Here is a 27,025-nt window from a genome sequence, read left to right on the forward strand (position 1 = left end):
GGCGTGGGAGTCCCAGGGGTCTGTCTGGGGGTGGGGGTGTGGATAAGGGTTGGGGCAGTCAGGGTACAGGTAGGGGGTAGAGTCCTAGGGGGCCAGTTAGGATGGGGGGAGGGTCTCTGGAGGGGGCAGTCAGGGGACAAGAGGCAGGGAGGCTTAGGTAGGGGGTGGAGTCCTGGGGGGCAGTTAGGGGCAGGGGTCCCAGGAGGGGGCAGTCAGGGGACAAGGAGCGGGGGGAGGGTTGGGGGTTCTGAGGGGGGAAGTGGGAGGGGCAGGGGCGGGGCTAGGGCAGGATGGGGCGGGGCTAGGGCAGGACAGGGGTGGGGCTCCTCCCGTCCTCTTTTTTGCTTGCTGGATTATGGTAACCCTACCTAACATCCACTGATTTCAATGAAAGTGAGGAGCCCAAACGCCTTTCAGGATCCAGGCCTAAGTGCTTTTTAAGATAAAAATGCTGGAGCCTGATTCTCTGACTTACACCAATGTAAATCTGGAGTAATTCTATTCAAGTCAATAGAGTTACAGCAGTCTAACACTAGTGTAAATGGAGAGAAACAGTCTCTATATATTGTCCTAATAAAGATGAAAGAACTTTAAAATGTCCAACAAATCAACCAAACCTTTTACTCAGCCCAACTAATGAAGCTAGACAGGTCTGATTAGAGTCTATTTCCTGTTAGTCTTCTCCCACATGAGACGGCATGCAGCAGCGTTTGGGTTACAAATACAGTGGAACCTGAGAGTTATGGACACCTCGGGAATGGAGGTTATCTGTAACTCTAAGATGTTCGTAACTCTGAACAAAGCGCAGTTCGGGCTCCAGATCCAGCAGCTGACACTCCAGGCCAGGCGCTGGCAGCAGCTGAGCTCCCTCCTACTTTGCTGGCTCTGGCTGCCTTGGGCTGGCAGCCCCGGCCTCTTCACCTCTTAGCTGTAAGTGGCTGCCCAGCATGTGGGGTGGGGACAGGCAGCCCAGATGTGCTTACCTTTAAGATGCAAATACTATACTGTGCTTGTATTGCTTTTGGGGGAAAGGGGGGAAGTGTTTCTGCTGCTGCCTGATTGGTTACTTCCAGTTTCACATGGTGTCTTGCTTGTAGTCCGTAACTCTGGTGTTTGAGGTTCTTTGAGGTTCTAGACTAGACTATGGAAATCCTGCCTTGGTACAATGGAAATTCTGATCCAATTTGGGAAACATTCAGTTTTGAAGCTGACCCTCATGTAAAGGATATCTTTATTTTTCAGATCTTCTAACGACCCATCGCCTGCCAGTTTTTTGTCAACTGATTCTCAAAGTTGGAAACTTTCTTAACTATGTAAGAAATCTTTTTTTGTTGTTGTTGTTTTTAAGAGATCACTACATTTTATAGATGAAAATAACTTTTTTTCCTCTCTTTTGCATGTATAGGTTATAAATACAGAGTGTTTGAGTTTGACATGGGTTATTCCTGCCTCTTCTTTCTGTCTTTCAGGGAAGTCACACTGGAGATGCCGATGGCTTTAAAATTAGCACTTTACTCAAACTAACTGAAACCAAAGCAAACCAAACCCGTATTACTCTGCTCCACCATATTCTGGAGGTACTACTGCAATTTCCTTTGGGAATTTTGGTTGGACATGAACTATTTTTCCAGCCATACCTTCAGTTGATGTTATGTGCCTGTGTTCATATGCTCCTCACTGGTTTGTGTAACCTGCACACCTCCTGGGTGTGGTGTTCTGTCCCATCTAGTGGCACCAAGACCACTTAGAGCAGTGGTTCTCAAACTTTTGTAATGGTGACCCCTTTCACACAGCAAGCCCTGGAGTGCGACCCCACTAATAAATTAAAAACACTTTTTTATATATTTAACACCATTATAAACCCCCAGTTTGAGAACCCCTGACTTAGAGAGAGGTTAATGAGTCTGCTCTACAGCCTTAGCTAAGAGGCATATGGCTTTTAGCTCATGCAGTAGAGGCTCATGCATTTAGCTCCAGAGGTCCCAGGTTCAATCCTGCCCGTCGACGACCGGGGTCTGTCGGTGTTATAATTGCATAGTACTGGAGAGATTGCTTGATTTGCTTGGACTCATAGTCCTTAGGCTGCAGGTGCTACCTAGCTTTAAAAGAATTCTAAACAAAGAGTTGAGAAAGCAAAGAATCTCATCCAAGCCTTAGTCATCTTCCACCTTGATTTCTGTAAGTTCCTCCTCTCTTGCTTCTTTGATGCCCATCTCACCCCACTCCAACCCATACAAAATGCAGCGGCCAGGAACATATTCCTGGCCCGTAGCTCCAGTGAAGTCACCTTCAGTGTTTGCGTGCTCCACAGGCTCTCCCTTCTCTACCAGATCACCTTCAAGCTTCTTGCCCAAGCTTCAAGATCTTTCATAGCTTTCTCACTGCTGCTTAGCTGCCCTTACATTTATTTTTTGTATTACCATCGTGGCTAGGATGCCTAGTCATGGCCCCATTGTGCTAGGCGCTGAACAAAGAACCAAAAAAACCAGTCCTTGCCACCCAGAGCTTACCACTTCTCCCTCTCCTCTGCCAGTGATGCCAGTCTTATTGCCCTGTTCATTGAGCTCTTCCCTTGCCAATCCAGTGCATTCAAACCCTTTTTGGGGATCCCACTTTTACCGTGACACCTAAAAAAAATTAGCCGACTCCTAATTGCTATGCTGAGGTGCTCGGACACTGTGGCAAAGATGGTTGTATAAATTAGTAGATAGTTAGGCAGGCAGATAAACTAGGACACAGATATTCTTAATGCATACACAGACCCATAAGAATTGCCAGACTGGATCAGACTAATGGTCCCTTTAGTCCAATATCCTGCCTCCAGCAGCGGCCTGGACCCTGCACTTCAGAGGAAGACCCTGCAGTAGGAGACTCTGGGATAATCTATCTACTGGGAAAGTTCCTTCCTAACCACCCATCAGTTAGAGATCGCTCTCCGCCCTGAGGCATGAGGGTTCATAGCCCTTGCAATACTCTTGTATAGTTTTTTAATCCGTACTCTTATAATTCTGGATAGTCATGGCAACCATAGAAACAGACGTCCCCTTTTGAATCCTGCTAAACAAACAGCGGGGGGAGGGGTGGGAATTAAACATCGCGCACGCCAGTCATTCCCTCTGTTTGTAACCCTTCCCCTCCGCCCCCCCACTGTGCACCCGCTGCGTACGAAAAATAAATACAAAAATAACAAACGTTTCTGTTTTAGGAAGTAGAGAAAAGTCACACAGACCTCCTGCAGCTTCCCAAGGACCTTGAATGTGTCTCAAAGGCAGCCGGGTAGGATTGTGAACCTGTTACTTTAAATTAAAAAAAGCAGAACCACCCAGATTCAAGAAATTAAGACATAAATGGCTGTTATTATAATCCATTCATTAACCGGATAGAGACTCAATTAGTTTTAACCAAAGGATTTCCTTTTGCAAATGCTGGAGCCGTTTTAAAATGCAAATTGGCTATATGCACGGTTCAGCAATAAGCAAGACAGTAAGTAGGGTCCGAAATTGGGCTGCATTCAATTAATTCTGCTTTGCAGGCATTCACAGAAGAGGTATGGAGTTCAAGGAGGCTCTATCTTTTTAATCCTAGCTACCTATAAGCAGTGCTGAAGTACCTGTCACTGCTGTATTCAGGGACAATAGCTTAGCAGCTTCAGAAGAGCCCTGAATCTGTAGATTAGTCTCTCTAATGTGTTGGTGAAGCCAAACAATTAAAGTCTGTATGTATCCATTTCCAAATGTATAATACACAAGAGTCCAGTTAGACCTGGTCTTCTCTTCATAAGTGCTGCTGCGGGGTGTTCTCCTCATGGGGCTGGCAAAGAGCTGGCTTGTTAACACAGGTGTTTGTGTTGTTGCTTGAAGGTTTTTTGGGGACTGTTTTGATTTTTCATCTCTCTTACACTAGTGACCCTTTTGCTCTTGAGAACAAAACATTAAGCACAGCAAGATACATGTGGACAAATGTCCCCTGAGAATTTGCACAGCCAGATAATTGTGAGCAAATATTAGCATGATCCATTCTAGCTGGTGATGCTTTGTACTATCGGGGGATTTGAAAAGCCCACCCTAAAGTGTTTAAGTGACTTAGGAGCACAGCCCCATTGAAACACAAACACCATTGAAAGTGAATGGAGTTGTGCTCCTAAGTCACTGAGGCACTTCAAAGAGCCCACTCTAAATTCATGAATTATTTGCATCACAGTAGTATCTAAGTATCAGAGGGGTAGCCGTGTTAGTCTGAATCTGTAAAAAGCAACAGAGGGTCCCGTGGCACCTTAAAGACTAACAGAAGTATTGGAGCATAAGCTTTCGTGGGTGAATGCCCACTTCGTCAGACGCAAGTCTTGCATCTGATGAAGTGGGCATTCACCCACGAAAGCTTATGCTCCAGTAGTATCTAAGGGCCTCAACTGAGAGCAGGGCCCCCTCGTGCTCGGCGATTGATGGGCCAGTCAGACAGAGGCAATGAGATAAGTGAAGTGATTTGTCCCAGGCACAGCAGATCAGTGGCAGAACTAGGAATGGAACTCATGTCTCCTAACGCAGTCCAGTGCCCTAACCACTAGACCGTGTTGTCTTGTGGTGCTACCTCGGATTACACAGGCATAGTTCTGTGCTTCATACCATAGAGTCACTGGGAAACAGAAAAGGGGGAGGCGAGTGGGAAATCATTGCTGTTTTTCCTCTCTTTTAGCTAGCCCAGCCCTCCAAAAAGTGAACTGTTTTTAATCTCCTGCGGCTTTGTGTTCATTTTCAGAATTAACCTTGAAATCATACGTGCGGAATCCAGTTCCAATTTAAAGAAGCTGCTGGAACTTGAACGAAAGGTTTTGTCCTCGAAAGACGACGTGAAAGCCCAGTATGAGACGCCCATCCAGGTCAGTGAAAGGAGTGCCCTCACTTGAGGAGAGGAGAGCCAAGACTCTGCAAAGGCAGCATGTTCAGGGAGGAGTGAAGAGTGGAAACATTTGTCCCCTCATCGCCTCTCATATTTGAAAACGAATGTGGATGCCACACAACCCTTTTGTGTTCTTTTGCCATGACCAGCAGGTACTGACTAGAAAGGCAGAGAGCAGGGATAAGGGAGAACCCAAGCCATCTTTGCACCTCTTCTCCTAACTGCCCCAGGAGCTCCTGGGCCACAGCCAAGGATCTGGGCCTTGGAACTGAACTTTTGTTACATTGTCATTCTAACTATTTTTTCCATTAATCTTTCCTTGCAATGTCTTGCACAGTGCTTTGTAACTTGGCCTAAATGCATTTCAGGACAGCATAAATGCATCAAAGAAGTTGGAGGAGGAGTTTGAAATCATTGAAAGGAAGAAAGGGGAACTTGCAAATTATCTCTGTGAAGATGCAAACAAGTTGTCATTAGAAGATATATTTAGCACCATGAAAACCTTCAGGGATCTCTTCATTAGAGCACTAAAGGTTTGCATTTGTGAATATTATGTAGTAGGATCCAGGTGCTGCAACACATGCATCAGTTCAGCTAGTATATAGGACCTGGTTTTCCCTTAGATCCGAGCTCCATTTGGTGCAGGGGGTGAGGGCAGGGCCATCAAGGAGCTCATTATGACCCTCTGATTCAGCATTGGCCCAGCCCTGACTTTAATTAGAGCAACCAAGTGGCTGCTCTAACTTCTCCACGGGCATAAGGTTCCTGATGGACCATATGCCAATGGAGAATTGACGTAACAAAGCTTGCTCTGCCATACCCTCAGCCGACCCCCACCATGCTCCTTGCCCTATTCCATCCATCTCTCAGCATGTCCCCTAAGCCAGGAGGGCAGGACTGCAAGAAGGGTTCTCCACTTGCCATTTCTAGCTGGAATCTATCCACTTTGCACCATCTGATCACATTGGAAGATATGAACCTGAGGGTCAGATTCCTGAACTAGGGCCTTCCCCTGCTAAAGTCCATGGGATTTTTGCCACTGACATTACTGGGTTCTGGGTGTGGTACTGAAACAGCCAGCTTGGGGATCTGACTAAGATCTACAGGGAGCTTTCAGATTGCGATGTGCACTGACGAAGGAACCCCTTTGCCGAGTGAAGATGGAGCTCAGTGAGCTTTGCACTACCAAACTAGAGCTGCTAGGCCAGAGGTTGGCATTAACCCAGAGTTTGAGTGATGGACCCAGGACGGTCTCTCTTCCAGGATAAGTTTGTAGAAAAGTTGTGGATTTATAGTGGGTCAGAAACCGATCACTGAGTCCAGCCCAAGCAACCAGGTTTGGCTCAAAGAGGGTTTTGCAGCAGCTGGGGAAGGGTTTCAGAGCCCATTGCAGCCAGTCCGGGGAGATTCCTCAGCCTGCTGTCCATCTCCTGTATATGGGGAGTCTGGACAATGGATCCAGTCGCTGCCCGTCCCCATGCCACACTGGGGGATGGGGATAGAGCGCCGGCCAAGCACACTCACTGCCTTTCACGCCTCAATGGGGGAGCACACAGCTCCCAGCTGCCTGTTGGATCTCTCTGGGAGGGAGGAGCCAGGATTTTTCCCTTGTTTTGCCACAAGCTGTGAATAGACTGAATCATCTTCCCTTTAGGTGGCTTTGCTACCAGATATTTAACCAAACATCCCCTGTGACTCTTCTCTGGCTCCAGGAAAACAAGGACAGGAAGGAACAAGCTGCAAAGGCAGAAAAAAGGAAGAAACAGCTGGAAGAGGAAGACGCTAAGAGACAAAAGGGAGACAATGGGAAGATCAGTGAGTATTTGAAAGGGTTTCTTTAAAAGGAGATGTACATACCTCACCCACCTTGTCTCTCTATGGATTGTAATATCTTTTATTGGACCAACTTCTGTTGGGGAGAGAGACAAGCTTTCGAGCTTACACAGACCTCTTCTTCAGGTCTGGATGGAGAAGTTTATTGGACCAGACGTTGGTCCAATAAAAGCTATTACCTCACCCCCCTCTTGTCTCGCTAATATCCTGGGACCAACCTGGCTACAACAGCACTGCATACAATCCATAGTCAGCCAGGTGAGGACTGATAGAAGCTCCCAACTCTTCCTGCCTTAATGTTCCAATAATAATCATTCAGCGTAGATTTCTGAGTGTTCGATGGCTGAAGGCTTTTGGGTGCGGTAAAGAAGCCCCTTACCACCGTGCAGCAGATAGCAGCAAAGGAGAGAAACAAGATTACCCCTCCCTCACCTTCAATAAAATTCAAGATACAGAACAGGAGCCATGTAAAGGCCTTGGCCTGCAGGGTGCCACAGGTGTACTTTGGCATAGGTCAAAGGGGAGAGAATACTAGAGGTGCCGACCCTGGTTGGCCAGGGCTCTGGGCCAGGTTCTTCGCTGCCCTTCGCCTTCCATAGTCGTTTACACTAGTTCAGTGGGTGTACAATGGTGCCAGATCAGAGTGGCAATGTTTGACACCCACTTTGCACTGGAACGGGTGATTACGCAAGGGGCAGGGCAATGGAAAATCAGGCCTTGTCTCCCCAGCCTATACGCTGGGTGGTAACCCCACCGCTTTCGACTATCACTGCAGGAGTGCGACGTTAGCCATTTCCCCGTTTTTGTTTAAACACTAGTTAAGAAAGGGGCCGTGAAGCAGGAGGAGGTGTGCGTTATTGATGCCCTGCTGGCCGACATAAGGAAAGGTTTCCAGTTGCGGAAAACGGTGAAGAACAAGAGTGAGCCGAACACTGCTCCTAAAGTCTCACCTGCCGAAACCCTGAAGGAGAGAGAGCCTGGTAAGACCAAAGACCCAACCATACCTGAAACCATTAACCTCCAGCCTTCTGCAAATATTGTAGTAAAACAAATACATACACGGGAACTTCTCTTCTTTGAATTGTTGCATTTAATCAATAGACAAGGGGGACCATTTTCAAAAAAGTGTGCAAGTGACTAAGTCCCATTTTCCGAGGGACTTGGGCACGATTCCCAGACGTAAACCAGCCAACGATCTTGTTGGAGGGCATCGCCCTGGCCTGCCACAAGAGATAACTTGCAAATTGCAGCCTTCCTGCAATCCCTTTAAAAAGCAGGGTCAGGCTGGGTTAGTACTTGGATGGGAGAAGCCCAAATGGGGGGCAGTTCTCAAGGCCTGTCTCAGGCAGAGCCATTTACTGCAACGAGGCTTGGACAGCAGGATCAGTCCCATGATGCCAGCTGGGAATTCTTTGGCCCTTAGCTCCGCTCCTGTGCAGCATGTTTAATTCCATTGATTTCAGTGGGAATGAAACTGATTAACGTCAATGGGAGCTAAGCACATACTCGAAATTAAGTATGTGCTGAAGTGCTTTGCTGTGTGGGAGTCTGGGTTCTGAACCAAATGCCCCCATGTGATGTTAGGGGTCACTGAGCTATGGGAGTGGCTAGTTTTTGGATTAGACATAAAAAGCTCCTGACCGCATGTGGCCATTATAAATTCATTGGCCCCTTTGCCCTGAGCCATTAGCCCGGGGCACATTGCAGGTGGTCAGATTACACTCAGACGACCCATTGCTGTTGGTTGACGGTCATGCTAGACTGAACAACTGTGCCTGACCCTGTGTTGTCCCTTTAAAGGAAAGAGTGTTGATGCTTCAGAAGCAGCAGCAGCAGCGAAGGAAAGCGCCTATGAGACCAAGCGAAAGGATGGCAGTCAGCACACAGAAAACACTCCTGCCTCAGAAGCTGCTGCCCTTGCAAGGGCTACCGGTAAAGTTGTCAAAGAGACACCAACTTCCAACGAAGTGCTTCCTAAAGACGGAGCTGGAGGAAATTCGCCACAACAGCCCTGTACTGAGAGGAGCTTCCAACATTCAACTGAAGTTGAGGGAACCCATCAACCCAACAGTGGAGCGAGTATTCAGCAGATCAACGGCTCGTGTAGCTTTCAAGAGAACGTGGAATACAACCCCATTGTGTTTGCGCCATTGAACCCAGGAACCACTATAAAGTTTGCAAGCAGCTCTTCAGGCAACTGTACTGGTTTAGGAGAGGAATTGAATGGATCCATCTCAGGAGACAAAAACAGTGAGTCCGGACCCACTCGGGTAGAAAGAGGCCCGGTGTCTAATGAACAAACGTCACAACCAAGTGATGCAGTTGGGAACGAGGCTAAAACCAGAGTTGAACTAGCACCTGACGGTGCTGAAATGACTCCAACCAAAGAGTCGAGTTCTCAGCATACGGAGTTAAGGAAGACAGAGAAAGAAAATGACCCTGCCGCAGACTCATTGCTGGATACCTCTCAGGAGAAATCCTTCTCAGAAGAGCCAGTGACTGATTCGTCTTGCTCAGCAACAGTCCCTCCAGCGCAAGCACTTACTGACAAGGAAAGGCAAAGAGGGTCTGGGAAACGGAAAAAGAAGAGACGACAGAGCAAAAGCCAGTCAGGTAACACATTTCAGTGCAGCATATGGAGATTAACAACCCTTTAGCTAAATACAGGAGACTGGAGTTCTCATCTTCAGCTCTCTAGGATTTTTTAATTAGAAGTATTCCTTCCTCTTAAGGTCCAGTCCTGCACCAGTGAAGTCAATAGGAGTTTTACCATCCTCAGGAAAAACACTGTTTAATACAGATGTCCTTTAAAATCAGAGACTGGTTAAACTATGCAAAAACATTGGTCCCACTAGCCATTGGGGGCATGTATAAGTAGTTTATAAAGGGTTAATGATTAACGGATCAATAAAAAGCATGTTGCACACATGAATCTGTAGCACATCTGTCGAAGGTGCTACAGATAGTTGTAAATTAGAGTTAGATGCAACTAACTGATCCATTGGATTCTATAAGCTGGGGTTAACCATTTACTATAGTAGAGACTAACCATTCATTATAACATCTATTAATCATTTGTTAACCCCATATAAACTATTTATAAATGTATCTTTAATATAAGTATGATTAAAACTCTTCCCCGCACTCCCATCACCCAATTTTTATGAGGTTTTCCCCAAGAAATCAGTTACAAGCGTATTCTGCACAAAAGTTCAGGTGTATTTCAGTGTGACCCTTCCTTAGGGTACGTCTACACTTACTTCCTGGTTCGGCGGCAGGCAATCGATCTTCTGGGATCGATTTATCGCGTCTTGTCTAGACGGGATAAATCGATCCCGGAAGTGCTCGCCGTCGATGCCGGTACTCCAGCTCGGCGAGAGGAGTACGCGGCATCGACGGGGGAGCCTGCCTGCCGCATCTGGACCTGCGGTAAGTTCGGACTAAGGTACTTCGAATTCAGCTACGTTATTAACGTAGCTGAATTTGCGTACCTTAGTCCGAAGTGGGGGTTTAGTGTGGACCAGGCCTTAGTCTTAAATATTCAAGCACACAGCTTGGGGGGGGGGGGGAGAAATCACACTGATGCTTGTGCAAAAGATCACGTTCTTAAGGCTAGAGACAGCTTTTAGATGTAGCCCCAAGTACGTGTAACTGTGCCGCCCCAGGAAGGACTGGGGGACTCTCTGGCACAGTTGCTCCAGAGTTCTCCGTCTCAGTTGGGATTCATGGGGAGATTTGTTGTATCTTCTAGAGGGCTGACACAGTGTATTCCCATTACTGCCCCAAACCCCATGTGCCACGCCAGCTCCATTGGTCAGCAGACGGGAAGGATAGTGGTAGACCCATGCCTCTTCCAACTCTCCACCCCTTCTCCTCCCTCATGAGTAAAGGAGAGAGAATATCGGGCATGCAACTCCTGCTCTTCCCACCTCCATGGCTGGAGACATGATCAAATGGTGTGTTTCCCATGCAGCGGGATGGGGATGGGGCTTTTACTCCACTTTACTCCTTGGGTGGCCACCATCGGCCCCAAGCCCAATTTAATCATTTAAGTTTTCAGACTGTTTAGCTATTGACGAAACTAATAGTTTTTAGTCCCAAGAAATATAAACTAATCATGTTTCCTAGAGGACAGTCTCTGTCCTACGACGTTCCATGTTGTTACCTTTATGTCACAGCGGGCAGATATATTTAGTGTCTCTCTTTTATTTAAAAGCAGAGGTTGACATTGATACTGGAGATAATAAAACCAAAAGTCGTTGTGTGATACAGTGAGGTATGTAAACACGCAACGTTGCTTTTATGTGAACTAACCCCAGCACTGGGACTTTACACTTTATGATGCCATCAGTAATCATTACGGCAGCTAAGCTTTTTGCCTTAATATCTGATTTTGTGTTTGTGATTTTTGCTGTCCAAGAGCCTGATCCTGCCCCATTGGAGTCAGTGGCAATACTCCCAGTGCTGCAGGATCAGGTCCCACATGTCTGTCTTTTACGTCAGCAGCAGCCAATCTACCTTTCCCAGCAGAGACCGTAAAGTCTGGTGTTAATTACTTAAACCAAGCAAATCCAGTTTGCTAGAATAACGGGAGGCCTTGCTTTTGTCTGATTATTATTTTTTCCAAAAATTGTAAAAATGTAACTTCAGTACATTCATCCTGTGAAAGAGGCGACTGCTCCTCCCCTAGGCTCACGGTTGTGGGTAGGGCTTATCCATTACAGAGTTGTTTTAACAGGTTTATTGGAATTATTAAAGCAGAATAGTGGACCAGGGGGAAAATTCTGCTCATACAGGACTACCAGCCCAACTGAAATCCAAATTTTATGTGCTAGTCAGCACTAAGGTCTTGGTGTTGCAAAACATGTGCATGTACTTAAAATTAGGCTCATGAGTAATCCATGGAAGTGAATGGAGCATTCAGCTGCTTACAGTTAAGCACATGTATACATCTTTCCAGGGCCATGTCTTCACTAGAGAGCTTACAGCGGCACAGCTATACCGATGCAGCTGCGCCACTGTAAGATCCCCCATGTAGCCGCTGACCGGAGAGAGCTCTCCTGTCGATATAATTAAGCCACCCGGCGGTAGCTATGTCTGCAGGAGCCCATTTCTTGCTGACGTAGCACTGTCCACACCGGCGCTTTTGTCAGTGTAAGTTATGTCGTTCGGGGGAGGGGTGATATTTTTTCACACCCCGAGTAACATAAGTTTTACCAACAAAAGTGCTAGTGTAAACATAGCCCAGGATTGGGGCCTAATGTTGCTTTGTTTGAGACACCAGTGCAGCTATGGGTAAACCCAATTTTTCTGAAACTCTCTATCAAGTGCCCCAAAACCATTTTCCAAGGTTTGCCTTTATTTATATTAAGGGGACAGGAGGGAAATTGCATAGTTACATGTACTGAAATTGCATAGTTACATGTTTTCCTTTGCATTCTAATCATAAGCCGTCATAATGAAATGAACCAATAATCTGAACTCTCTGAATGTCTGATTTCATGAACAAAATGTATTTATTCTACAGCGTCTGCCGTTTCTTGCTATGTACGAATATTGGGTATCCCTCCCTAGTGATCCCCAGGATCTAATATTCCTCTTAGCCAGTCATCTATTGGTGGTGAAAGAGAAGCCATGGGAACCTCTGCTAAGACTTTTTTTTTTTTTTCCTTCTGCATCAGTAGCCTGAAGGCTGCTCTAATTTATCAGGACAGGAACCAATTTCTCTCAGCCATTTTGGTAGCCAAGGATTAGCCAGAGCACTATGTGTTCTGTAAGAAGGTCATTTCATCCTCTTTTGGGGTTGTTTGTCCCCCATGTGGTACTGAGACAAAACCAGATGTGGTTGTCTCCGGTATCACACTGAGGATGCCATAATGAAGAGTGTGCTTCTCTGCCTCCACCACCAGCATGAGTGCAAGGTCACACCAGCGAGAGCTGGGCAACGTGCTCTTCAAAATGACCCCCCCCCCCATGCAGTGCACACAAAGCCATGCCGAGGGGACGAGGTCATGCGACGTTCCTGGAAGTGCTGGAATGTCCGGTGTTCTGGGCATGTGCGAGTGACCATCCTAGTGTTCTGACTCCTGGCTCCTCCTGCACCAGTCACACCCCTTCTCTACAGCTTCACACCTGAAAGAGGCGGGAAGCTGCTGTGCTGTCTTTAAGAATCCAGTCGCCAAAGATTGACAGGAGCAGCAGCAAAAAGTAGCAATAATTCACATTTGAGACACAGGTCAGGGTATCAGGGACTGAGCCCCCTTATGTCAGAAGAGTAGCGTCAAGAACATTAACGATGTTTGGAGAGAGATCACCGTACGTGTGTTTATAACATCTCTTCTCAGACAAGACCTGAGGCACATCCAGGTTTTTTGGACTGGCCTTGGAATACACAAGAAAGCCACACACAAGAATTTACATTAAGGGTCGGATCCAAAATTGGTTGAAAATCAGTGGGTCTTTCCACTGACTTCAGTGGGCTTTGGATCAAGCCCTGTAAGCGCTGTAAATGTCCTGAAAGAAAGCAGTAAAAGTAAAGGCAATTCACAGCTGAGGGTGTCCCAAAATTCTAGCTATGATAGGGTCCCACCTTCATGTCTGTCTGTTAGTGCCCTCTGGTGGTCAAGTATTGGAAGAACATGCTACAGTGAACCCCTAACTCTGAAATTCTTTCCTTTCCTTCTTTATCTGGTGTCTTAACAGTTATTTGCTTGTGTGAATTAAAGAGGAGTAGATGAGAAAAGCCCTTTGCTTCTGTTGTCCTACAGCCTCTATCCGCAGCTTTTTCCTCACTAGTCTGTCTGTAAATCCGATTCATGCTTCCCACCTTTCAGTACAAGCAGCAGCACTGTTACTTCACTAGGCAATGAACGTTCCCTGTAAAAGAGAGTGGGAACAAACCCAGTAAAACTAGGAGATGAGTTGTGCTATTAGTCATCGTCACCTTCTGGAGAAAAAGTAGCTGGATTTCCATCCCCCCTTCCTTTCTACTGAAATACAGCCTTTGATTTTGTAAGGCAAGGAAGCACAATTTGCGTGGAATCAGGGGAACTGATTTTCATTTGGGACACGGTCGTTTTTTAGAAGGAGCTCAGTGTGGGCACAAGCTCCCCCCTGCCCAAATCCAGTTGGAAGATCAGAGCTGAACCTCTCCCAGTTTTTAGCATGTTGTGCATCTGCAACAGCAGTAGAATAAAGACAGGCTTTGATGTGCTCAAATTTACCTTGTTTCACAGAACCACAGATTTTAAGGCCAAAAGGGACTATTATGATCATCTAGGCTGACCACCTGCATATCACCAGCCATAGAACCTGATTCCTGCATTAACCCCAATTTTATTGAAATAGCTGTTTGTAAAGGCCAAATGATGCTACTCGCCCCCAAAAGTACAGTTTTGTTCTTCAAATAGTAAAAGATGAGTGCCTGTGCTTGGCACTTGTTTCTGTTTGAACAAAGCAGTGTAGTCACAAAAGGGAGGAGGGAAAAAAGAAAATAAATCAGGGAGGAAGTAGATTTCAATTGATCAAGGGTTACAAATAAAAGTAAAAAAAAATAAAAGTCCCATACACTATATATTATCTGTTACATATACACCTTGACCTGCTCTTTTTTCCATAAGGACTGTATTTCTTCAGTTTTAAAAAAAAAATTAGGATAACTCATGTTGGGTCATTTTTGTTTTCTAATTCTAGGGGGCTATCAACCCATCTTGTCTTCTACAACAGATTCAGTGCTTCTTATGGTCTTAAATTTTCTCATCTGCCACTAGAATCTAATTATTCACTCTTGTGGATGTGTACATCTTTAGCCGTGGTGTCCATATTTGTAAAATATGCATGAGACCTGGAGGAGGTTTTGTTTGGTCAATGAGCTAGACAGCACCTTAACATTTACAGATTAAAGCTCCAATCCTGCAAACACTTCCTGAAGTGCCTAACTCACAAGAGTAACCTCATTGTCTTCAATGGTACTACTCACCTCAACATTGGAATTTGGGTGTTTTCTTTCTGGAAATTTCTTTCTGGAAATTGACACACTGGGATGATTCAGTTAAGTCCATGCTAAATGTCTTTCACCATCACTATGCTAAAACCAAAGGCCCCACTGTGCTCCATTCACAATCCCATTTATGCAAGTTACTCTGTGCTAGAAGAACCCTATGCCTGCATGCAGCTCTGTGTGAAGGCAGTGGGACGTCTGTCTCCTCAGATTTACTTGTGGGATCAGTGCCCAAGTCAATGGCAAAACTGCCAGCTCCTGCAGAGGAAGCAATATTAGTCCCTAAGCTAGTTGTGTCTAACTAGCATACAGCTGAAAACCTAGTATATTCCAACATTCAGCATGGAGAACATGACATTTATTGTTTAAAGTACTGTGCTGAATTATTAGCAGTGACCAGCTCCAGAACAAAGAAGATGGTTAAACTCTTCAAACAAAGTTAGAATCTCAGAGTACAAATAATATTAAGTTTTTTATTTTTTTTTTTTTCCTCCCCTTTCTTTTTTTTTTTTTAAGTGCATTGGGGCACCTGGTTATTTGATGGATTTAAAACCAATTTTCCCAACTAGTACATCATGTACGGGATACGTGCACACACACACACACACACACACACACACACACCTGACCACAACTTTTTTGCTGTTGTAATTGTTTTATATTTTCTCCCGCAGGTGTCACAACAAAGCAGAAGAATAAATAACGAGGAGTCAGTGAAACGCTGACAAATCCATATAATGCTGCCATTCTCTAGGAAGCACGTTTCACAGTGTTGAAATTCCATTACTGATCATGTTTGTAGTAATATCTTGGGATGTAAAGTTTCTTCTAAAATGGTCTTTCACTAATCTTTCCTTGGGGATTCTGTGTATCCAGCAAATAACCGCCAGATGCAAGAGACTTGAGCACCTTCAGAATGTGCCTTATGTGAATGCTGCCAAGGTCTGATGCTGAAAACGCTCCATGCCCAGAACTTCTGTGGAAGCTGATGGGAGTTCCATGTGTCAAGGGCTGATAGGAATAGGCCTCTGATAAACTTCATTTGGGGTCAAATCCTGCAGTCCCTTCCTAGGCCAAACTCTTACTGAAGACAATGAGGCCATGGCCTGGGTAATGAATGCAGCATTTTACCCCATGAATCATTTTAAAGACAGCAGTGCCTCCAAAACTGAATTATGGGTAAAACTAGGCACTGTCATCAGCATCTGATTGGAAATCTGTTACTTCCCATTCTAGTGCCCTACCAACAATTGGAACTGATGTTGGACCAAATAAAAGACCCAATTCAGATTAACATACTTTCCCTTGCTATCGTTTTAGACAGGGGATATCTATTAAAGGAAAATGTATTGTAGTGAACAGCTGGCTGTTTGAACACTAAGGACTTGTCTATATGAAGAGTTAGTTTGTGTCAAGTTGAAGTTCAAATGTACAGTGCACTGGCCTTCTGCACACTAACTGGTCATGTGGACCCTGGTACCACACACTAGAAGTTTTATGGTGCACTTTGATCTACTCCAGTTTCAGTTTGTGGCAGTATTCTACGTATTTCAAATGGGAGTAGATCAAAGTGCACTACCGAACTTCTAGTGGGCATTCGGAGGGTACATACTGCCTGTTAGTGCACGTGACAGGCTGGGGCACTGCACTCCAGCTTGCTGCACACTAACTCTCCATATACACAAGTCCTAAGGCCTGGATCCTGCAAAGACTTAAACACACATTAACTTTAAGCATGTGAATAGTCCTATGGAGTTCAGTGGAACTTCTGACATGCATAAAGTTAGACACATGCATAAGTCTTTGCAGGTTTGGGGCCTAGAGTATCTATTTTGTTAAAGAAACAGGAAGAGATTTTTCTAGGGTGATCCATTCATAATATTTAAAACTAATATTATTTGGCAAATCTCTGGTTCTGAATATTTATTGCCTGCTGCATGCACTCAAAGGCACTTGGACTCAAACTACAAAATGTTTAGAGTCTGTTTCAGTTTAAAAGATAGTTATGCAATTTGTGCTTTAAAACCGGGAACCTGCAGTATTTTGTGTTAAGAAATCAGAGCTTTATTTCTGAATTATGTTTTATAATAACTTTGTACCATATAATTTTGTACATAGCGGTCAATTTAAAATTCTATATGTTTGTTCAATCTGTATTGCAATATTAGATTGCAGTGGGAACTGTGTGGAAAATCATTACTTTTAGCAATCATGCCTATATACAGTAACTTGCTGAGCATATATAATAGTGTTCAGGCTAAGCTACTTTGCATTGCTTATTAAGACTTGATCAAGGGTCATTTACTAAATCTGTACTGGACGAAGTTCAGAATTAAAACGGGCTACCTTTAACTAAAAACTTTGCTTGGAGTGTGGTGAAAATTGGTTAACTACAGCAATTACCAGTTTAGAATGGGCCACTGCCATTATCAGATTCAGCTGCGGAAATCCTCTGTAGCAGTGTAGCAAAGCTGCATTTGAAATCAAGTTCACCACTGACGTAAACATGTAGAGGTTCATTAACTTCAGTGGAGCTGCACTATCAGCAGTGAATGTGACCCTTCGTATGAGAAAACACACACATACACACATACAAAAGAGCTTAGGGGTCAATCACTGTTGTAATGGTCATGGCTGGAGGGCTAGCTGCACCCTGTTCCCTTTTTGGTCTCTCTGAATGCACCTGCTCAAGTGTCAGGCCTCATGTCTTTACCTATCCCAGGGTGGAATTCTACAGTTCTCCCACTCAGACTGGGACCTGGGCTTCAGTACCCTGGGAATCAACCATGCTTACCCAGCAGGTCTGACTGGGTTCCGCACTTACGGTTCTTCCCTTCAGGAGCCTGTGGGCTGTGGTGTATAGTGACAAAGCTGCCTTATTGAAACCGGAGTATTGTTCATTTTACTTATAGTAACAAAGCATGTAGAGAAAAAGCATTTTAGGACAACAAACAGTCCACACCTGTCCATCGTACCCAAAGGCTTACCATCCCCTCAGGGTCACCTAGTCAGGCCTAATTTCTTCAGACAATCCAGCCAATGCCTGCATCCTAGTCTGGTTCCCCCAAACAACGACTTGTCTCTCTGCAGAGAGCACCCCTTCCTAAACTGTCAGAGTTGCTTTGTTCTCGCATTCTTGGCCTTTGTCCCTTTGGACAAAACTAGTTTTGCAGGTTGGCTTGGGAGGAGGTAAAATATGGATGCTATAAGAGTATGGGCATTGCCCACTGAACAGCACTCAAGTGTTTGCTGAGAAGTGGCTTATCCTGAGCCAATCTTCTTCCCTTCCTGCTTGTTTTCTTTATAGCCACCAACTAAACTAAACCAATATATTCCCAAAAGCCAGGTCAACACTCACTGTTCATAAATCATGACAGAGCAGTTCCAATTTTGTCACAGGAACAATTTAGCAAGAGTACAGGTGACTGAGACAGGGTGGGAAGAGGAAGGCTGTCTGAGTGGGATGTCTAATTTTGGGCTGTATTTTACCTGTGATCTTTGCGAGAAGCTCCCATTCATTTTCTCCCAAAAGAACGAAGTATTCCTCATGATTTCTTACTAGTCACCTCAGGGCCAAATTCAGTGCTGGTGTAAGCAAGGCCCTTCTAATTTGTTTCAATGGAGTTGCATCCATTTATGCCAGTAGAGCAGTGAATTTGGCCCTCAGAAAGAAACTCACTTTTCCTTCAAGAATTTTAGTAAAATTACAGCTAACAAACAAATTAGAGTGCATTAAACAAGCAAGCCTGTGAAAGCCACAAGCTTCTAGGTATCAGGTTAACTCTCCATGTCCATTTAACAGCATCTGCATGATTAATCTATAGTATAAATAAATTCAAACACCTTTTTTTCAAGTTCCTTGCATTAGAGATAGGGGGTTTTTCCTTCTTCGTTTCAACATTTTGAAGAAATTTTTAAAAATTTAGAATTAAAAAAAAATGGAAAAGATGAATTCACAACTTCCCTGTTTGTTGGGGGGTGGGGAGGATTCCACTCTATTTTGTATGGTTACAGATATTGTTATGGTGATTATAACTATAAAGTTAACATATTACATTGTAGCCTAAATAAATATTCCTACTGGAATCACTAATTTAACACAATCTTATCCCAGAGAATCTCAGTCCTTCCCGCAGTGAAAAGAAAAGAAAATAAATCAAATTGTGAAACTAATAGTACATTTCACTTTGCAGTTGCATTCCTTTTCCACCCCTCTCCCACATCTGTACAGTGCCTAAAGCTTCATCTTGCAACGGCTATGCACATGCTTAACTTTATGCACTTGAGTAGACGCCACAGAAGTCAGTAGGACGACTCACACGTCAAGTTAAGCATGTGTGGCAATCTGTGCAGGATGAGAGCCTTACACTGCAAGCTCTTTGGACTTTGTCTCCTACTTGGCTATTAAGCACGCTGTTGGTGGCATACACTTAGTAATAATTTTCACATAGTTATTTTCTCTCATACTGACCTTGTCTATGAATTTACAATAGTTTTTGACCTTCTGATGGTGCTAACAATTTCCACATTCAGTACAATGTCAATGGGAGTTGTGTGTAGAATGGGACTAGAATGGCTTTTGTGTACAAAAGTTATGCAAGTACCTGTCTGCCATGGTCTCTTCGTTATTTGATTCACTTGTTATGTGCTATTTGGGAGAGAAGATTAGAGAAGCACCAAACTGTCTGTTAAGGAAATTTACAGATAAATGTAAAAGTTAACCAATTTTCATCCCCTCTAAATGTAAAGCTTACTTCTACAGCTTAATGTTTCTGGCTTTCTGTATGTAAAGGATTGGTTTTCTGTACACTACTCTATTTGGAGTGCAATATAGAGCTTACCAATAATAAATCAGCACTATATGAAATCCTGCCTTTCTTTATTGGGTAATAATTCAGCAAAAAACAAACTCAGTCATGGAGTATTCTGTGTTCCACCAGCTCTCAGTCACTTTTTGTGTAACGGTGTGAAAAATGGTTTGGTCCTGTCTAGAGCCTTGACTACAATGGGGAAAACTGGGACCTGTAATTTCCCACGAGGGGCTGTAAAAATGGAGGCTGCAGTACAGGTTGTGCTCTGGTGTTTTTACTAGTGTGTGATGACAACCTGCCATGGTATGCTATTACACTTTCAGTAGCAACAGTGCAGCTCTCCTATTGCTGAAAAGTGGGTACTAATTTTCCTGGTGTAGACAAGGTACGAGAGTTTAAATACCAACAAAACAGAGCACTTGTAACATTCTGCAAGCAGATCAGCACATGTAAGAATTATATGCACACACAATGTATATAATAGTGCATGTTATATCTATCTGTAGAGAGTGATTATACATGTGTGTGGGTGTGTATATAAACACACACACTATACATATATATGACACACTCACACACACCTTGATCGGTACTAGTACACAAACTAACTCACAATAGGCTCTTAAATCCTTACAGTGTTTGCCATGAAAATCTTGTGTAAAAACTCGGGTAAAACTGCACCATTCAGAGCCAGACAGAATAGAGCAAAACTCCCTAACGATGCCACTGCCTTAGGGCCCAACTGGGCAAAAAGCTCATCATCTTTAAAATTCAACTGGCCTAGACAACTTATTGACCAAAGCCTGCAAAGAGACGACCTCAGACACTCAGGGCTTAAAACCAGTAGAAAATATGTAATAATGCTGTGATAGTGATAAAACTTCTTTGCACCGCATGTCAGGATTCTACTGACCGTTTGGCTAGTGCTGCCTTGCTGAACCCACAAGAGAGAAGAACAGGAGTACTTGTGGCACCTTAGAGACTAACAAATTTATTTGAGCATGCTCGGGGGAAGGTGCCACAAGTACTCCTGTTCTTTTTGCGGATACAACCTAACACGGCTGCTACTCTGAAACCACAAGAGAGAAAAACTCCGCAGTGAGCCAGGAAACTACCACCTCTGGGGGTGGGAGCGATAACCCCAAAGCTAGATCAATTGCCTTTCAGGAATTAGAGTAGACTTCAAAGGATGTCTGCACAATGAACTAAACCAGATGCTAAAGTGAGGCATATTGACAACCAGGTTGATGCCATTGAAAGAAAAGTTTTCAAGCTGTCACTCTCCCCTTTCAAGCATGCTTCCTATAGAGTTTTCAGAATGGTTTGGCCTGTATACACTCCCAGATGTGGAGAGCCAGGGTCGACCCCTGGCTCACAAGATTTCATTTTCTAAGACAAGCCAGGATATACATCAAACACCTGTTCTGAGAAGATTTTCTCCTGTAGGACTTGGAGACATTGGGGGAAAGGGAGAACTGTTGCTTCCCTTATGTGGCATCCATAATAATTCAATCAGCCCCTACTGAATTAGTTTGGATACAGTTATTAAGCCCCTTGGTTGGATGGTTATCTATATTTACCAGTATCTCTTGGAAGTTTGGTATCTTTTGCTCACAACACCTACATGCTGGTTCAGCCAGGTCTGGGCACACAGAACCCTTTACAGTTATTTAGCATTCAAAGAGATCAAATACTTATTTCAGAATGTAGCCTGATTTGAGTGGGTTAGGGCTTAACTACAGGATAAGGCAATTTAGGAAGTCCGATAGAGTGATTACAAAATGAAAGTCATGAATACAGCTGAACTAGGTAGGCTTTTGCCATAGTGAAGAATGAACGCATTCACACACACACATACACAGAGGCAAGAAGAATAATGAAGGAAATCTACAGTTCTAGCTACATTCTTTCCAGATTCCACAGATTTACTTTGAGACATAAAGGCTTGACCCACTCCCATTGAAATCACTGGATACTCAGGCCCTAATCCTCAATTTAGGTATTTTGGCTCCTAACTTCACTGAAATCAGTGTGCAGGGCCGGATCCAGGTTTTTTGCCATCCCAAGCACACACACAAAAAGGGGGGGGGGGGCGGAGTGCCCCCGCAGAAGCAAAACAAAACCAGAGTGCCGCCCCTTGAAAAGTGCTGCCCCAAGCACATGCTTGGAACACTGGTGCCTAGAGCCGGCCCTGTCAGTGTGTCCCTTTGATGCACTGTGCACAGTTATACAATAGCTCTCTGACAATTCTGGGTTAGGGTCAAATCAGTGGAAGTTAGGACCCTAGATACCTTTGAGGATCTGTGCCTCAGGGACTTGCAGGACAGAGTCCCCACTCACTAGGCAAACCCATTGTACCATGATCTGGACAGCTGTTCCTTTGGGAGCCACTGGACTCCATCAGTGTCTTTTCCCCTACTTGTTTTGCCACTTATGTGACTAGCACCAGATGCAGGAGCTGCAGAGGGTGGTTCAGAAAAGTTGGTGGCAGTCACGAGTCCAGAGGCCCGTTCAGGAAGATACTTTAATCCTGAAAATGGTCAACAGGAACGTAACACCCAATGAAAAGGAGGAAGGATGAAAAGTTGTGGGTTTTTTACCATGTTCAGTGAGCGCATTTCTTGGGGAAGTTACCACACAGCCAGCTCTAGGGATAAAGGCTTCTGCTATCCACAAGGCAACTAAAGCATAGGTACAAGTGGTTCAAGTTTTTCCCAACCATCTCATGGACGTGCTGTAGCAACCCTAACGCTTATAAAGGCGAGAGGGTAGTTTGTGTATATTCAGTCCTTGGCCTCTCTGCAAACATGGGTGGGAAGGAGTGCCAATTGGAATTGTGGGTTTTCAATAGATTTTGAGGTCAGAAGTGGTCATTATGATCATCAAGCCTGACCTCCTGCATAACAGAGGCCAGGTTGTGTGACATGTATGGCTGTCCAGACAAAGACCACAAATTCATTTCACATACGCCACATGATTGCAACCACTACCTGTCTGGAGTCCAACAACCATCCTAGAGATTGAAATTGTTATAGTCTGTCACTAAGCCCCTGAGCCATACAGTCCCCAATGAAGACACTGAAGAAATTCCTTTGTCACAAGCATTAAGAAGTACAGTAGTGTTCTTTATGAATGTGCACAGTACCAAGGCTACCTTATTGGTATATGACAGGTCTCCCAGCACTACATACGTGCTACTCTTGATTTATCTTTCACACTCTTCGGCACACAGCAGCTCTGTGATCATTCTGGATAAGGGTCATGCACATTTGCCAAGGCAGGTGTCCCACCTGAAACGGTTTTAAAATAGCTAACAAATAAACTTTAAAAAAAAAAAAGGATTATAATGGAAAAGCTGGCAGACCTTAAGGGAAAAAAACCTTATTTTTAAATACAGATTCTAATTTAATCCAGCACTAATATAACAGAGGAGCAAAGAATGATCACTCATGCATTGGTATAGAGTAGACCTTGAACACCTGTATATCATGAGCAATTACCTTGAATTTATCAGGGCTCTTATAGACAGGCAGCACTCAACAAAAGGAAAGACAATATTACAGCAGATTTGCTAAACGTTAGCCTTACCTCTTTCTCCCTTCCTTGTTCCAAGTCTCTCTCTCAAAATCTAGACATTATTTAACTAAATCAGAAATAGGTGAGTAACTTAAAATTCTGGTAATAAACAACACCAGTCACAGCTCCCCTTGTTTCGGTGTCTTAATACAAATTTATTGTTCTAACAATAATAACGTACGTACAGTCACAAACTGAAGAGTAATTTTAAAGTTGCTGCTGTCCCTTTAAAACCTCTCCAAAACCAGAGTCTTGTGACTCCTTGAAGACCATATAACTTTTCCTGACATTGTTGAGAGTAAAAAAGACTCTTGAGGGTAGGATGTTAAATAGTTTGCTTATTGGGTAGGAATTAAGATCCCTGATTTGGTTTAAAACTGTGTTTATGGTTTTCTTGAACATCTTTATCTCTTTATAAAGATCTCAAACAATAATGGGAAGACAAAAAAAATTGTGAAATCACAAAAATTAATAACATCACTTTACCAAATCCTTGAAACAAGCAAAATACTAAATACCTATTGTAACAATGTTGCTCATTGTGAGACAATCAGAAGTATGTACTTTCCAATGATTGGAAACCTGCTATATATGTGATTGATTAGCTTCCTGTCTGGTTTATTTATATATCTTAGATTTATATTTAGTTGGCTTCTATTTACTTAGTGAACAAGTCATTTTATTGCATTTCTACATTTCCTGAGGGATAGCTCAGTGGTTTGAGCATTGGCCTGCTAAACCCAGGGTTGTGAGTTCAATCCTTGAGGGGGCCATGTAGGATACTCGGGTGAAAATCTGTCTGGGGATTGGTCCTGCTTTGAGCAGGGGGTTGGACTAGATGACCTCCTGAGGTCCCTTTGAATCCTGATATTCGATGAATAGTTCTATATTTCACATTTAAAACTAATACATTTGGATTCACTTTACTTTCAGGTCGGCTTTTAAGATAAAGCTTCTGAGCTAATATGTCTGCAAAAAAGGCAATGTCGGGTTTTTGAAGTGTCTCTATTCAGCAGGTGAATGGGCTCTCAAATATCCAGGACAGATAATAAAGTCTGACATGATAATGTAGCAATGTATCTTCAACAACTCTAGGAACTGAAAACTGAGCTGTGCAAAGACTCTCAGAAGTTAGAGGTAAGTAAGACTTTTTTTAAAAAAAATCGAACCTTTTACAAAGTAAGAATTTAAATCCTAACTTTGGGAAATGGTGTGCTTCTACATCACCTGTTTTCAATCTATTGGTAAAATAGATTTACGTGAAAGAGATACACCGCTTGCATTCTGTCATACCACAGACATCAATAACCCTCCTAGGATTAGGTTGATTTAGCAGCGTATTGAAAAGAAATAGCCACGATACTGGCAGTTGTACGTAAATTTACTTTAACTGGATCATCTCAGTTAGGATATCCTATTTCAATCAAGCTCTGGCTCCTGCCTCTATGCATGCTAATAGAATTGCTATTCCTTAACTAGCCACCTGCATTCCATGAGATAATTGGTTCATTTTCACAGGTTTCTATGGCAAGCCAGTCCCTGCTCTGTTTATTAAGGCATAGCTAAGATGATTTAATTAGACTGATATGAGGGCTCCTCTTAAATGCTTGAAGATAGTGGATTTTGTATGTAAAGATGCAGATATTCTAATAGTAAGAAACTTCTTGTGCAGCTTTTCTTTAAATATTCCCGCAGGCTCACTTGAGCATTAACTGCAATGCAAGCTAAAGTGCCTTCAAGTCAGCGGCACTGCTATGGGTACCCGCGTGGCCCCACAGTATGCCAACATCTTTATGACTGACTTAGAACAACGCTTCCTTAGCTCTTGTCCCCTAATGCCCCTACTCTACTTGCGCTACATTGATGACATCTTCATCATATGGACCCACGGAAAAGAAGCCCTTGAGAGGAATTCCACCATTATTTCAACAATTTACATCCCACCATCAACCTCAGCCTGGACCAATCCACACAAGCAGTCCATTTCCTGGACACTACTGTGCTAATAAGCAATGGTCACATAAACACCACCCTATACCAGAAACCTACTGACCGCTATACTTACCTATATGCCTCCAGCTTCCATCCAGGACACACCACACAATCCATTGTCTACAGCCAAGCTCTAAGATACAACCTCATTTGCTCCAACCCCTCAGACAGAGACAAACACCTACAAGATCTCTATCAAGCATTCTTAAAACTACAATACCCACCTGCTGAAGTGAAAAAACAGATTGACAGAGCCAGAAGAGTACCTAGAAGTCACCTACTACAGGACACGCCCAACAAAGAAAATAGCAGAATGCCACTAGCCGTCACCTTCAGCCCCCAACTAAAACCTCTCCAGCGCATCATCAGAGATCTACAACCTATCCTGAAGGATGATCCCTCACTCTCACAGATCTTGGGAGACAGTCCAGTCCTCGCTTACAGACAGCCCCACAACCTGAAGCAAATACTCACCAGCAACCACACACCACACAACAAAAACACTGACCCAGGAACCTATCCCTCCAACAAAGCCCGATGCCAACTCTGTCCACATATCTATTCAAGTGACACCATCATAGGACCTAATCACATCAGCCACGCCATCAGGGGCTCGTTCACTTGCACATCTACCAATGTGATATATGCCATCATGTGCCAGCAATGCCCCTCTGCCATGTACATTGGCCAAACCGGACAGTCTCTACGCAAAAGAATAAATGGACACAAATCTGACATCAGTAATCATAACGTTCAAAAACCAGTAGGAGAACACTTCAACCCCTCTGGTCACTCAGTAACAGACTTAAAGGTGGCAATTTTGCAACAGAAAAGCTTCAAAGACAGACTCCAACGAGAAACTGTTGAACTAGGATTAATTTGCAAACTAGATACCATTAACTTGGTCTTGAATAGAGACTGGGAGTGGCTGGGTCATTACACAAATTGAATCTATTTCCCCATGTTAAGTATCCTCACACCTTCTTGCCAACTGTCTGGAATGGGCCATCTTGATTATCACTACAAACGTTTTTTTTTCCCTCCTGCTGATAATAGCTCATCTTAATTAATTAGCCTCTTAGAGTTGGTATGGCAACTTCCACCTTTTCATATTCTCTGCATGTATATATATCTTCTTACTATATGTTCCATTCTATGCATCTGATGAATTGGGCTGTAGCCCATGAAAGCTTATGCTCAAATAAATTTGTTAGTCTCTAAGGTGCCACAAGTCCTCCTGTTCTTTTTAGTAAACTCTTAAACTGTCTAACAGCATGGATTTCTCTAGAGGTTCTCAAAGTATAATCTATGGTGGCACTTTGTTATAAACCCCTTTATCATTCAAAGCATATTAACTATAAGTGTACATAACATTCATATTTAAACAGGTTTTTAAAAAAAAAGTTGCTCTGTCTGTATAAGAATCCTACAGTAATAACTTAAAACAGTTCTCTGAAATAAAATAAAGCTTCCTAATTAAGTCTATTACCGAATCCACCAATAGCATAATTAACACGCATAAGCAGTAGAAGTTTAAGATGATTATTTCTAATATGATATTTATCATCTCATTTTAGTCTTAACACTTATAACACCAAAAGGATTATTTCTTATTAAGATAGTTCACAGTAATAAAATCCTCACTTACCCTGCTAGAGTAATTACAAACATCTGTACAACTTTAATACAAAGACTGTACGATCCTGAAGGGGATACATTAAGTTGCTTGCATAAAAGAAATCAAAATCTATTTTACCTTTGGGAAAGCATTAGTGATTATTTGTACAAAAATCATTATGGAAAGTCACAGTGAGAGACTTCAAGTAGACAGCAGATATAAATAATGCTCATTTGCTACTTTAGGTCTTTAGCTGTTGGCTATGTAAAATTTGAAGTGATTCCACTTCATACATGAATC

General features: G+C 43.5%; 1 protein-coding gene across 2 annotated transcripts in view; it reads left to right on the forward strand.

Annotated features, from left to right (window-relative positions):
- LOC112113212 (inverted formin-2-like) overlaps positions 1-19,578 on the forward strand; it is a 27,400-nt gene extending 7,822 nt beyond the window's left edge. Inside the window, exons 7-16 of one of the 2 annotated variants that reach the window (XM_026654212.1) lie at positions 1,243-1,313; positions 1,470-1,577; positions 3,206-3,276; positions 4,756-4,876; positions 5,265-5,429; positions 6,609-6,711; positions 7,548-7,709; positions 8,530-9,342; positions 10,949-11,005; positions 15,403-19,578. In XM_026654212.1, the coding sequence (XP_026509997.1) occupies positions 1,243-1,313; positions 1,470-1,577; positions 3,206-3,276; positions 4,756-4,876; positions 5,265-5,429; positions 6,609-6,711; positions 7,548-7,709; positions 8,530-9,342; positions 10,949-11,004 (1,670 nt within the window). In that variant the 3' untranslated portion in view covers position 11,005; positions 15,403-19,578. The remainder of the gene's footprint in view (positions 1-1,242; positions 1,314-1,469; positions 1,578-3,205; positions 3,277-4,755; positions 4,877-5,264; positions 5,430-6,608; positions 6,712-7,547; positions 7,710-8,529; positions 9,343-10,948; positions 11,006-15,402) is intronic. The other variant, XM_029912096.1, reaches the window with a different exon arrangement.
- The last annotated feature ends 7,447 nt before the right edge of the window (positions 19,579-27,025 follow it).

The sequence above is a fragment of the Terrapene carolina genome, unplaced genomic scaffold (genome assembly GCF_002925995.2).
Source record: "Terrapene carolina triunguis isolate 2854851 unplaced genomic scaffold, T_m_triunguis-2.0 Scaffold189, whole genome shotgun sequence".
Classification (NCBI taxonomy): Eukaryota; Metazoa; Chordata; order Testudines; family Emydidae; genus Terrapene; species Terrapene triunguis.